This window comes from Orbicella faveolata, unplaced genomic scaffold, assembly GCF_042242905.1.
Source record: "Orbicella faveolata isolate gen_17 unplaced genomic scaffold, um_ofav_v1 contig_3, whole genome shotgun sequence".
NCBI lineage: Eukaryota > Metazoa > Cnidaria > Anthozoa > Scleractinia > Merulinidae > Orbicella > Orbicella faveolata.
In genome coordinates, this window is record NW_028301558.1 from 22,934,980 (window position 1) to 22,947,500 (window position 12,521).

General features: G+C 39.5%; 2 protein-coding genes and 1 non-coding gene across 6 annotated transcripts in view; 1 reads left to right on the forward strand and 2 right to left on the reverse strand.

Moving 5' to 3' along the window:
• Window positions 1-48: 48 nt before the first annotated feature.
• LOC110053016 (uncharacterized) lies at window positions 49-8,450 on the reverse strand. 4 transcript variants are annotated; one of them, XR_016209825.1, is made up of 5 exons: window positions 8,068-8,450; window positions 3,163-3,402; window positions 2,278-2,545; window positions 903-1,517; window positions 49-106 (listed from the first exon to the last, which is right to left on the reverse strand). XR_016209825.1 is itself a non-coding variant. In XM_020759202.2 (4 exons), exons 1-4 carry the CDS (start codon window positions 8,100-8,102, stop codon window positions 1,092-1,094), a joined length of 969 nt encoding a protein of 322 aa, XP_020614861.2. In that variant the 5' UTR covers window positions 8,103-8,450; the 3' UTR covers window positions 466-1,091. The 4 variants fall into 4 exon arrangements, 3 of the variants coding, with proteins under 3 accessions (XP_020614861.2, XP_020614862.2, XP_020614863.2); XM_020759202.2 differs by lacking the exon at window positions 49-106 and having other exon boundaries at window positions 466-1,517; XM_020759203.2 differs by lacking the exon at window positions 49-106 and having other exon boundaries at window positions 466-1,517; window positions 8,128-8,448.
• A 565-nt stretch (window positions 8,451-9,015) lies between these two features.
• On the forward strand, window positions 9,016-9,086 carry Trnag-gcc (transfer RNA glycine (anticodon GCC)). Its single transcript has one exon. It is a non-coding gene; the product is annotated as a tRNA-Gly (tRNA).
• A 431-nt stretch (window positions 9,087-9,517) lies between these two features.
• LOC110053014 (transmembrane protein with metallophosphoesterase domain-like) overlaps window positions 9,518-12,521 on the reverse strand; it is a 3,521-nt gene continuing 517 nt past the window's right edge. Inside the window, exons 1-3 of the mRNA XM_020759200.2 lie at window positions 12,039-12,521; window positions 11,051-11,216; window positions 9,518-10,663 (exon numbers count right to left, since the gene is read on the reverse strand). The exon at window positions 12,039-12,521 is cut by the window's right edge and continues 517 nt beyond it. Coding sequence (XP_020614859.2) covers window positions 10,330-10,663; window positions 11,051-11,216; window positions 12,039-12,521 — 983 coding nt within the window. The 3' untranslated portion in view covers window positions 9,518-10,329. The remainder of the gene's footprint in view (window positions 10,664-11,050; window positions 11,217-12,038) is intronic.

Genomic DNA, 12,521 nt, shown 5'->3' on the forward strand with positions numbered 1-12,521 from the left:
TCAAAAGTTTTCGACACTTTTGCAAGTTTTACAGATGTATACATAACATAACCCAACCCAATAGTTACGATTTTAATTTCATTTTTTACTCAATGATTCGGAAACCCTTACGAGCCAGCAATTCTCCAAGAAAATTAACATTAAGAATGATATTTCGGGCCGCGGAACGGTGCGGATCATGTACACTTTCTTCAGAATCCTCATTTACGTTTGTTTAATTCTTTACCAAACTGATGCAAGTAATTTCATTTTCAAATCGTTGGCTGCTTTGTTTAACTGTAAGTAAAAATAAATTTATAAATAATAATAGAAAATAATCTAGCCTTGATAACTTAAAAGTCGCTAGAGAAAAAGAGAATAGTATTTGTTTGTTAAAATTTTTAAATGAAAGCATTTTTTATGATAAAACATTAACATGTTCTACTTCTCACAGAACTATCAAATGAAAGCATGTTCAAGCACAGCTTGATTAGACTAAGTATTTAATCATTTCAGTTTCAAGATGACAATCGCAATTCTTCCCACTAATCATGATCGCAATACATTTGTTCTAATGTAAGTGCTGAGAATTCGTTGGTGTATCAAGACGACATCCCTAAACGATGATTTTCGTTAATTTCAGCACCTGCCTGCTTGACACTGCATTGATTGCGAGGAGAAATTAAATTTTGATCGCTTGTTCACGACACAGTACATTTTTGCTCGCTCGTTCGTAGCCTTTATCAGTTCAAGTACGAAATCGTACATCTATTACAATCTACCTCGAGAAGAGACGAACAAGACAATCCTGATGATTTTCACATGTTAATTAATAATTAAAGACAGAATATGAATGAAAGCTTCCGTGACGATCTACAACTTCCCCCCACCCCCTGCCCCGACTGAAATGAATTTCGCTCCACGTCGTCAAACATTTAAATTATCTTCAGTTAGAGAAGAAAAAGTTTATGTCTTTGACAAAATAATAAATGGCTTGCTTATCGAAAATGAAATCTAATACAATTGTCAGATAATTTTAAGCATGCTCGGACACATTCCCGGATCTGAGAACGCTTTGATTAAATCTCTGTGCCAGCTTGACTGGGCCGTGTTCAAAGACTAAGGGACACCGCAGCTGGGTGAAGCCTCCTCTGTGCTATACTCGGCATAATTTCCCACTCTTGAGACATCAGGTCAAACGAGTCCAACCGGTTAGAATACGCCTTCATCCACAAATTCTCGTTCCCGCCACACAGAAACATTCGCGAGCTGATCATACAGGTGCCGCAACCAAATCGCGTGCAGGGCATGTTGGGAAGATCAAACCACTTCCGGTTGCGAAGGTCGAACATCTCAATGGAATCTAGGGAGTAGTCACCAAGCGTCAGCCCTCCTGCCACAACAAGCTTCTCGCCCACACCCACGACTGCACAGCGGCGGCGCTTGGAATTCATGGCGGGAAACGTCTCCCACTTTTCTGTTTTCAAGTTGAAACACTCGACTGCGTCAGTGGGACGACCAAACGCGTCCCCTCCCGCCTGAAAATAAGTAATTTCAAATTCGTCACGTGTCCATTAAAAAAATATTATTTAAGCTAGCGAATAAAGCTATAGCATGAAGTGACCAGGGTTGTTAGTTAGTTAGTCTCTCATGGGTTACATCAGTATTTTTCTAGGTTGCCCAAACAATTCACCAAGACTCTAATGTGTTCCTGGAAGGACAATGTGAGAGCAAGGTGTCTTGGCCGAGAACACCGCTGCCTGGAGGTTCCACCCAGGATCTGCAGTCTAACGTACTACTCCTCAATCAACAGGGTATGTCAAAACTATCAAGGTGTGAAAGATTTCAGCGGTTCTTCATGATCACTGCATTGTAAACTGTCTAAAATGAGACTTTTAGGTAAGGTTCAAAGCTCAAATTTTTCGTACGTTTCGGAAATGTTGTCTTATTATATCCCTGAGGTCTCTTGCAATCTAAAAGACGAAATCTCTCGGAGGAAGAATCAACAGAAATAAATAACTTTTTGATTATTGTTAAAATTTGCTAGGAGACATAGAGAGGATTAGTGCATTTGAGGCGGAAGAAAAGCTCTCTTGAAGATTCAAAATTAGATTTTTTAGTTAATGTTTGATTGATGAAGACTAAAATAGACTACCCTCCACCCGCCCCCACCCCCGCCTGATTTACCTTCGTCCTAAATGTAATCCATTTGGTGTTACCCTTCTCCCCTATTTTTCTCCTCTAACTTTCAACTTGGTAACTCAACCTTTTGCTGAAAAGAATAAGCCGGGAACTTACCACAGCAAAGTAATCACCCACAATAGCTCCCCCGCTCTTGGTGCGAGCCGTTGGCATGGCAGCGGCTTTGAGCCACCTTTCGGTCTTAACATCAAAAATTTCCACTGAATCTAGCTCTTTGTTGTTGAATCCTCCCGCTACCAGAAGGCGCGCCCGCGATTTATCCATGGCACCACAGGGGTATGCGCGAGCTGTAACCATGGGTGCCAGTTTTCTCCAGGCCTGCTCTTGCCACTCAAACAATGATGTGTTATCAATAGGCTTCTTCCTGCCAGGAAAATGTGTTCCATGATTAAACGACGGGTTTGGTTTGTTTCTTACAATACTAATTTTAATATTGTCGCGTGTTGTCGGTCAAGGTAGAGGTTAATATTTCCTGTAAGTCAGAATATAGAGCGGTTTTCACTTGAGTGTCGAAAAGTAATTGGCTTTGCATTTATACACGGCACGATTGGCTTAAAAAACTCGCGCCACTTTTTCATCCAATCAGAAGTAAAACCAAAACCAATCGTGATTCGCTCGCACAAGTTTTCCCGCGCTTTACCTCAGCTACTTGTATTTATTTAGAGTGTCCATTGGTTCATTGGATTGTCTGTGTCCTTTGTTATTGGCTAAAGGGGCTTACTTTGGTGTTGGTTTTGCGACACTTCGTTGAAAACCGCTCTAGATATTGTTTATCTCGTTCTTTCAGAACTCCTTACCATCACATCGAAACTGTCAGGAGCCCATGAAACTGTACATTCGTACTAACACATACAGATATAAAACCAAGCTACGCAAATGACTGCGCATAGAACAGACAGAAAAAAGTAACTGCAGAATAAGCAAGGCGCCATAGTCTTCTCATACATTTAATGTAGGCTAGTAACATATTTGTGACGTCACCTGTCAGATCCTCCAGCGATAAAGACCGCACTCCCGTAAGACCCCGCGGCCAGGCTGTTGCATTCCACTGGCATGGGAGGCAAGTCAGCCCACGTGTTTGTAGTCAGGCAAAAAGCTTCCACAGTATTCAGCTCAAATCTTCCCTCGAATCCTCCGCAGCATACTATAACGTCTCCTTTGAAAGAACTGAAGTGGACTTTCTCAGTTCCGTTAATTATCTCGTCAGCCATCGGTGATGATCTGAAGACGAGGAATACCTTAAGTCAGTAGACGGCCCATGTCTAGATCTGTATGTATTGCGCGTATCTAAATGGCATTTTTAGTCAACTAAGAACGCTAGCTTTTATTGGCAGAATCTAGCCCTGGACTCTTGGGACTGAATTCATGTTTTTCACTTTTATTCCTATCGTTTCAGCAGTACTCGCCGATTATCAACCCTCGAGTGGACGTTGCCTTAATTTGGAAGGAATAGTCATAACTATCAAACGTAGCAACCCTATTTATATTAAAAGAAGAAACATAAAATATAATTTATTCGCGAAAACAACTCGTCTTACCAATCTGCTAGCGAAAGTAAACTCGCAGAAAACAAGAGTGAGTAGCATAACTCCATCATTTCACTGCCTTACTACGGATCGCTTTTTCATACAACTCTTCCATGAAGAAACAGTGCCATTGTGGTATTTTTTCTATCATATTTAGAATTAATTAACGTTTATTCCTATTACCAGTTAGGTTAGAGTGTTCTTAAATTTAAATTAAATTTTATTACTGTAAATATAGATTTTACACACACTCCAAGACAACGATTAACTTGTCAGTTCCAGTTCACATGGGAAAGAAAAATAAGAAATGTGTTACGAGACTCAAAAAGGGACCGCTGAGAAAAGGGCTTTCGTAAACAAACCTAAGTACCATCATCAAGGATATTCACACGACATGAATTTTAAGGTCTTTAAAATTCTAACTTCCCTTTGTTTATGTAAAAGAAATTCAAGTTTAATTTGAAGAACTTGAGAAACAATTTTTACCCAGAAAAATTGATATTCAAATATTGCCTTTTCATCTGATCACGTGCTAACTACATGGAGGAAATTTAGTATTGAACGAAAACACACTATTCCCCGAGGCTATGGAAAATCTGATGGCGGCACCCGAGTGACCACGAGAAGCTAATTGATTCGCGTGTTTAGAATTACCATCATGTTTTCTGAATTGCTTTTTACCGCCTTACAAGTCATGCTTGTTTGCCCGTGAAAGATAAATCTTTAGATACATTCTGCCCCTGAGGTGGTTAACGCTCGTTCTGTTGCTTTCGTCTCTCATATCTACTCATTAAAAATGTCAGACCTGCATCATTAAGACAATGAACGTACCTTACACAGGATTTCATATTTAACATATTTTACTGTACAGTATATATTTACTCAAACGATCCGAAACTGAACGAAACTGCAACTGGTCAAGTGATAAAGAATGGAAAAACCAGAATAATGAACAGAGCATCGAGTGCAAGAGACAGTAAAACACAAACTGAACAAATAGTATTCTGACTGTAACAAAATATAAAGCTAAGAAAAAAGGTCAGCAGGTCACATAAAATTAGTTGTGGTCCTCTTGTACGAAGAAACAGAATTCAAGGGTCAAAATTCTTGAAATCAACACGAAAATACTGCTATAAGTCGCTCAGTTTCTGCTACAAAACACCCGGCAGTCAAACGTCTGTCAAATGGTAATCCAAGACATGGCCAGATATTTAAATGTATGTTGTCGCCGCACGCCGTATAAGTCTAATCGACCAAGACGTTTCAAGTAATAACATAAAGTAACGTACAAGAACTCTATCAAGTCGACCGAGGCAACCTTCCTGCTAACGCGCGAGTCAAACAACTGAAAATAACTGGATTCTTACCTTGCTTTGCTCGAGCGTGAGAGTTCAAAACGGACTTTAATATATTCCACGAACGCCAAAATTAAATTTCCTCTTTGCTTTCGATAGGTTAAAGCCTTCCTGAGGTGTAAACAATATCGTCAGATATCTGTCACTGGTTGAAAGCTTTGAAAATGAACCAATTTTTCGCCAATTTCTTCACAACATATTTTAGGCTCCGGAGGTTTTCAAGATCCGCGATGATCAAAGGCCAGTTGAAAAAACCCGGCCTCGCCAGTTGTTGAATTCGTTTCAAAGATTGCTTGATTATTTATTTGCATGAAGCGCGGTATATAAGGTGCCTCACCTCCGAGTAAAATTTGCATAACAAGGCATTCAAAGATATAAAAGAATACCTCGTTTTGTGTACATATTCAAATTGCTTGTCATTACTATGTAGAAAAAGCCCGCAGAAAAGCCTTACTGTTTGCGTTCAAATGGAAGCTGCGCAAGTCAAAATACGTAAATGCACATTAAATTTTATTTTTTTAAAAAGTAGTTATTTTTCCTGGATAGATATGCACAGTGTTTAACACTGAAAAAAGTACTAAGTTTAATATGCTTTTTATTTTACTTTTCGTAGCCAAATTTACTGCGCCAATAGCTTTAGAAAACTTTGTATAGACAAAAGATGAACGTTCGCCTTTCAAACTTGCAGCGGTGAGCCACATTATGTTTGATTAAGTAATAGAGAGTGTTTTTAAGCGAGGGATTCTTCAGGCTAACAAAAACACAGCAAGAGAGCTTTACAATTTACATGTTTGGTGACTCGAATAATGTGTTTGTTTCCTATCAATATAAGATGTTTTTTATAGTCTACATGGGGTTGAGCAATATATTTGACAATATCAACAATGGGAAAACGGACATGGTGAAAAAGTGTTTTTGTTAGGGAAAACGGGTTGCTTTAGCCATCACAGCGTAAAGCGGGATTAGTGTTGAACCCCGGGAGTTTATAAGTTGAAGTGCTTTTCAAGTTGAATGAATTAGTTCCAATTGTTCTTGTTTTTAAAACTTTCCTGTCAAAGTACTGTCTGTTTTATTTTTTCCTATTTGTTCACTTTAATTAATTAAATTAGTTAGTTAGTTAGTCTTTATTTATTTATTTATTTATTTATTTGTTTCTTTATCCACTTATTTTTGCGGGGGATTGCGAAAAATAATGATTTTCGCACTTACGATCGTCTGAAAGGGGGGTGGGGGGGGGGGGGGGTGGGGGGTGGGAGAGATTATTATTTCCCGGCTCGTTTTACGCCTGTTTACAAGGAAAGAGGGTTACCCTGGTAAGCAGGTTACCCCAGCACTCACACATTTCCTCTTTTTTCCTTCGTCGTGTTTACAAGGCAGCTAGGGTTACCCAGGTAGGCGGGTTACCCTATCTGCGTGCTAGGGTTACCCTGGCAGGCGGGTTAACGTTTTCCCTTGTAAACACTCTAGGTAGGGTTAACCCGCCTACCCATGTTAACTTTGTACTTATTTCCAGACCCTCCTTGTAAACAGGCCCTAAGACGCATCAGCGTCCAACAGTAAAGAGTTATTGGATAGTGAAGACAGTCGAACCTTCACGGCCGCTAACAGCCACCTCACTACAACGGCCTTTCTTTGACGCGGGGATGGTACATAGGGATAGTTTTGTAAAGCGCCTTGGGCAAATAATGGATGTGTGCGCTATATTAATGAACAGTTATCATCATCATCATCATCATCATCATCATTATACACTTATTTCAACCTCTCTACAACGGCACCGACTATAAAAGCGCCTTTCAACTACCAAAATTAACCTCAAGATAACAACTAGTTAAACAACGACTAACGAACGTTGTATTAGTGACCATTATTCTGTCCACAGACGTTTAGTATTTCGCTACGAGTTTTACCCCGGGCTTTTTAAATCCCATGCGGACAATAATTTTGATTGCGCTCTCGACGAACTCATCAAGACAAAATAGATGGTCTGTGGACAGACTAACGTTGCATACAAAACCGGTGATTTAGCCATAACCATTTAGCCGTTACAATTTCTCCATCTTTTCTCGATTTCCCTCTTTCAGTGCGTTCTGAAATGTAACGCAAGGAGTCAAGCACGGATATATATGGATATTTTGACCTCTTGCTGTTTTCTTAGAAGTATTAAAACCTTCTCAGAGGAGGGTATTATTTTCAATGAAACCTGTTAACAATTAACACAAGCGATTTGAACCGATAAGACACTAGCGGCAAGCTTTTAATTTTATAAAGCTCGAGAACGATCAGCTGGGTTAGGTTCCATGTACAATTGTCTGGAGGTTAGGCAATTTAACTATTCCTGTTTCGGACTAGTGTTCAAGAAATCTCAAACAGGTCTTGACGGTTATTTTGATAAACAGGACGTGATGCCAGGGAATCTATGAACTTGGGTTTGTCTCATGTCACACGGACTAATGACAAACAGTCCTGATCAATATTAACCTGCCCAGCCTGACCTAGGGCGGCGCGAAAATATGGCGCACAGCTGGTACGATGACAGTTAGAAATCTGAAGTATATATAAAATGAATTTCACAGACGACTTCACGCTTTTTAAACGCTAAGTTTTATGGTAATGGTAATAAGAGGAATGTGCGGCAGGATACGAAGCATGAATCGGCAGCAAAATGGCCCGTTTGCTGTCAATTCAGTTTCCCATACAAAACGTTTTTAAACGTGACAAGGTTTCAACTGACTTCTTCTAGAAGAGCTCACCGCCCGAAAAGAAACATCGCTTGGCGAGTCATGTTCAGTTTGTGATTTTAAACTCATATTGATGATCTTTTCCTGATACTGTTAAATAAGAAAATTATCTTCAAAACATTTCCGAAGTATTTAGAGGACTGACATGTCGACGTGAAAAGTCACAATGTACGATTTTGATTCCTAATGATGCTTGGGGTTCAGTGGCAATTCAATAATTAATCAAACATCCTTTTAACCAGTAGCAAAACAATTGGGGCTTACTTTATTCCAACAAATACCACCAGAATATTTGCCATGAATTGCTACATTCTACTGACTTACCTGGTAGCAATCGCTGGCTAGTGTGGCTGGCTGTATTGAGTTCCTGTAGAATAATATCCGCCTCCTTGAGGACTTGGGTTTTGTAATGAAATCCTCTGATGCTTTTCGGTAACTGGAGTGTGGCAACCTCGTTTCCAAGGTCTGATTTTCTCGCTTATCCCTAGGGCGTGATCATAGCCTACGTGCGTAGACTGTCACTGAACTAAATGTTTTCTCGTGCAATCGTAAACACAAAAATGTAGTCAAAAAAATTAAAAATCCTTACATTGGTTTAGGTATGGCCGTGGATAATACCAAGCATTGCTCAACATCTTGACATTCAATATGTTTGACCTTGATATCTTGCAGATAACCATTCAACAATCTGTCTCTTAGATATGTCAGGTTTTTTGAAAGCACTGTCACATCAAGAAGGTGTTTGTTTCAACTTGCCAACTTTTTTAATTTTTTCACCCACGCCGGGAGCCTGCTCGCGGGCTAGGTTCCCTAGACTAGGGTGATCGGTGATCCGGCGCTTTCCACTACTCACTTCTGGGTTTGCATCAATCGCTGTCATTTGGATCCTGTATGTTGCACTGTTACAACAAATTTTAGGCAGAAACGGTTTATGTGATTTTTAGAAATATACGCGAAGTTCTTTTCAAAATGGTTTCAAAAGGCCGTCTCCTCGCTACCCAAGATCCCGTGCGCCACCTTACAACTTTCCTTCGTGTTTGGAAAAAATCAAATTGAAAACCCACAAAGTACTAACGTAATGCTGAATTTCTACGCGTGACCTATCTAGCGGAACTGTTACCCCAAGAGAACGATTATCTAGATCTATATTTGGGCCTCAAGTAATACAAAATTTATTTGGATATTGATAATAGACAAAAGATAACTGTGAAGGCACTGGTGGTTCAGTGGTAGAATTCTCGCCTGCCACACGGGAGACCGGGGTTCGATTCCCCGCCAGTGCATCCTGATAATTTTTCCTTCTTTTTTCCATTTTAATTTTAAATCCTTAATCTTTTTTTTCTTCAGATTTAGTTGGAGTTTTCACTCTTAGATGTTACAACAGACACCAGTATCACGAGAGTTTCATGATACTGTTCGGGCCATGTAAACATAGTCTAAATCAGGATTCATACTTAGCCCTATTGGTGAAAAAAACTTGTGCGGTACAGCACACCCCTGATCGAATACGATTATTTTGCATTGCTACATCAGACTTATGAGTGTTAAAACTACACCTTTTTCTATCAGTCCTAGGGACAAATAATTGAATATAAACAAGGAGATGGTAAGGTAACAAGACAATGAGTTGTAAGGAAGTTTTAAAACAGTTTAGATAAATACATTAATTGGTTAAATAAGTAATATAGATAAAAACAATACACTGAATGACGACTTTTGCAGTTTTAAAATTTACATTTTATAATCAGGCAACCAAAAAACTTAAAACTATCGGTCATAAAACCAATATCATACACAGATACAGTCTGTAAATCCTCTAATTAGCACCCGGGCCACTTATTTCAAATTTAGCAGAAGACGGGAGCGTTTATTTAATTTTTCCCAAGTCGTGGTCATATACGATTGGGCTTTTTGTAATACATGTACTAGTATGTGTCAGTCTGTCTGAAGTCTCAGGTCGAGAGGGATCCTATCTCTCTTGAAGAACTAAGTAATATAACCCCTTCAGCCAGTCTGGGCCTGCTGCACAAGGTTGGTTGGTCTTTGCGCAATGAATCAGCAGATCCTTACTACCATCCGTTGCAATGGTCAATGTGCAGTGCTTGAATGAGTCAATAATTACTTGCTTGGGATTGAACACGACCAAAACTATACATCCTTTGTTGTCTCAGTACTCTTCCATAAACAGGGGAAGAGGAGGGGGGTGCTTATTCGAGGGGAGGCGCTTATTTTAAATTCTGGCCAATAGGAGGGGCACTATTGATAGGGGAGGTGCTAATTCGAGATTTATGGTATTCCTGACTTTTCTCACCTCCAACTGAAGAAATAATAAGAAATATGGATATATAAAACAAGTGGACCCTGACTTCTGTCTCCCCCAAAATATCAAGAAAATCATCAACAACCAGTATATCCTCTCCTTTTCTTCTTGAAAAGATGGGTAGATTCTGCTTGCTAATTGACAGGTTATTGAGAATTATATTAAGCACTTGTTGTCAAGGACTATGTGCATATTATCAAGAAAATTTACTGTTTTGCATGAGTTAGAGTTAGAACAGTTATTTCTGATGTGGATCCAATTCTCAAAGGCACACTATAAAAATAAGTTCCAGAGGAAACATAAACAAATGTTTCTTTCTCTTTATACAGCCCGGAAAAAAATGGATTGTAAAAGTATATTGGTATGTGCATGGGAAAGAACTGTCCTCCATGTGTGTGACCAGACAATATTAAGTCTATGTCCTGATGTTCCTTCAGTGCTTGATGTGCAGCCCATGGTTGGTGAGCAAGAAGTATTGTTGGAAACTTGTTATGTCTTCCACTAAGAGCTTGTGGCAACTTCATTCCGTGGTTTTCATAGCTGTAATCATTTGCAAACAAATACAAACATGAGAAAAAACATCTAAAACACAAATTATTAAAAGAACATGCCAATACACACACCAAATTAAGTGCCTGTCATATGTTTCATGGGGGATATTTGAGGGTTTTCATAATCTGCAAGGAGGCCAAGTAGTGGGTCCATAGTGGCCCACTACTTTGTCAGAATGTTTCCTGGTTCAGAAGGGATGCATGTCTATTGGAAGTCATCCATAGAATTTATTAGGTTTTCCTACTAGTTTGACACTACCGACAGCACGTGCTTATCCACCTGAATAAAGAGAGGTATTGGAATAATAACACAGAAAATTGGGCAGGTGGGTGGGGAGGTAGTAGCCCATTTAAACAACTAATAACAAGAACCTACTTCATGCTGCCAGCCTGTATATCATCTACCCCAGCAAGATAGATCTTGTCTTCAGGACTATCTTTGCTTGAAATAAGTACATGTGAGTTGTGGAGAGGTTCAATACCAAGTTGCCTTAGCTCTTGGAGCCAGGCATCAGCATCTCCAGTGAGATACTCGTGATTCCCTAATGAAAGAAAAAAGTCAATCAAGGAAATATATCAACTGTGTCATTAACTCTAAAAATGCTTAAGGTTAAATATGTAGTCAAAAGAATAACCTATATTTCCAGAAGGCCAACAATATTAAGCTTAATTTCACTGGAAATTGATGGAACGTTTTCTACTAAATGAATTGTTTTCATCTGGACCACATTGTTAGGATGGCCTAACATAAACCCTTGGCCTTACAGATCACATTATCTATTAAGGAGTGTATCAACAGCCTTGCATATGGTAGCTGCATGCGAAGTACGAGCAGCAGTCAAAACTTTGCTGTCCTACCGAAACAACATGATAATAGCCTTTTTCTTCAAAGCTAACAAAAATAAAGGTAATGCTAAAGTTGCTTTGGCCTCTTCTAATAGTTAACTTGAGAACTCTGGACTTAATTTGACAAGAAACAACACATTTTGTTCAAAATAACACACTTATTACCCTACCTGGCGACACTTAATGAACTATCAGCAAGTTGCCACGTTGGACGCTGGCGAATGTTTCATATTTTTCACTTTTTACAATCTGATATGGTTTTGGGAATTGTAAGTTCCTTTTCGTGAATATTGAATGCCATCTCTAGTGAGAAAAGTCGCCTGCTGTCAATGCTATTCCTGTTAACTTACATTGACATCAGGAAAGTAAAGTTTTTCCTGCCTGCTGAATCCTGACTGGTCAATTCAAATTTCAGGCAGGCCAGCTGTATGCAAGGAGGGTATGATCCCCTATCTCCCACCCCTGTCTCCTTCCATCCCCCCCCTTCCTCCCCTCCCCTGCATCTATAATTTTAATACCTGTAACAAAGAATGACCCATATTTTGATCTCAGCTTCTTCAGAGGTAAAACAGCTTGTTTTAAGTTTGCTACAGTTGAATCAACCAAATCTCCTGTGATAACAATGATGTCTGGTTTTATCACTGAAACCATGTTCACAACTCTGTCAAGTGCAGCCTGTCCTATCATAGGACCCAAGTGAATATCTGAAAGTTGAACTATTCTCGTGCCATCTAAAGATCGTGGTAGTTTTGCAAGAGGTACAGTCAGTCCCACGATTGTTGGCCCTCGGGATGCAGCAGTTAACCCTTGTATACACAAAAGCAGAGATACAGTAACAGCTATGATGGCCTTCCATTTGTCAGCATTGGGTAATGAGAAGCTGCAAACTCTTGAAACTGCGAAAACTACGCTAAGGACACACAGGTTGAAGAACACCAGAAGAAGAAGTCCTAGACATGTAAATGCCACTCTGCTGATGAAATATGGCTCGAAACCGACAA

What these genes read in the sequence shown, in the direction of transcription:
- LOC110053016 (XM_020759202.2), bottom strand. Translation starts at nt 8,102, where the DNA reads ATGGCAAATATTCTGGTGGTATTTGTTGGAATAAA. An exon ending in GTGGTATTTGTTGGAATAAA is followed by an intron (nt 3,403 to 8,067) that starts GTAAGCCCCAAT and finishes CCTCGTCTTCAG; the next exon opens with ATCATCACCGATGGCTGACG. An exon ending in ATCGCTGGAGGATCTGACAG is followed by an intron (nt 2,546 to 3,162) that starts GTGACGTCACAA and finishes TTTTCCTGGCAG; the next exon opens with GAAGAAGCCTATTGATAACA.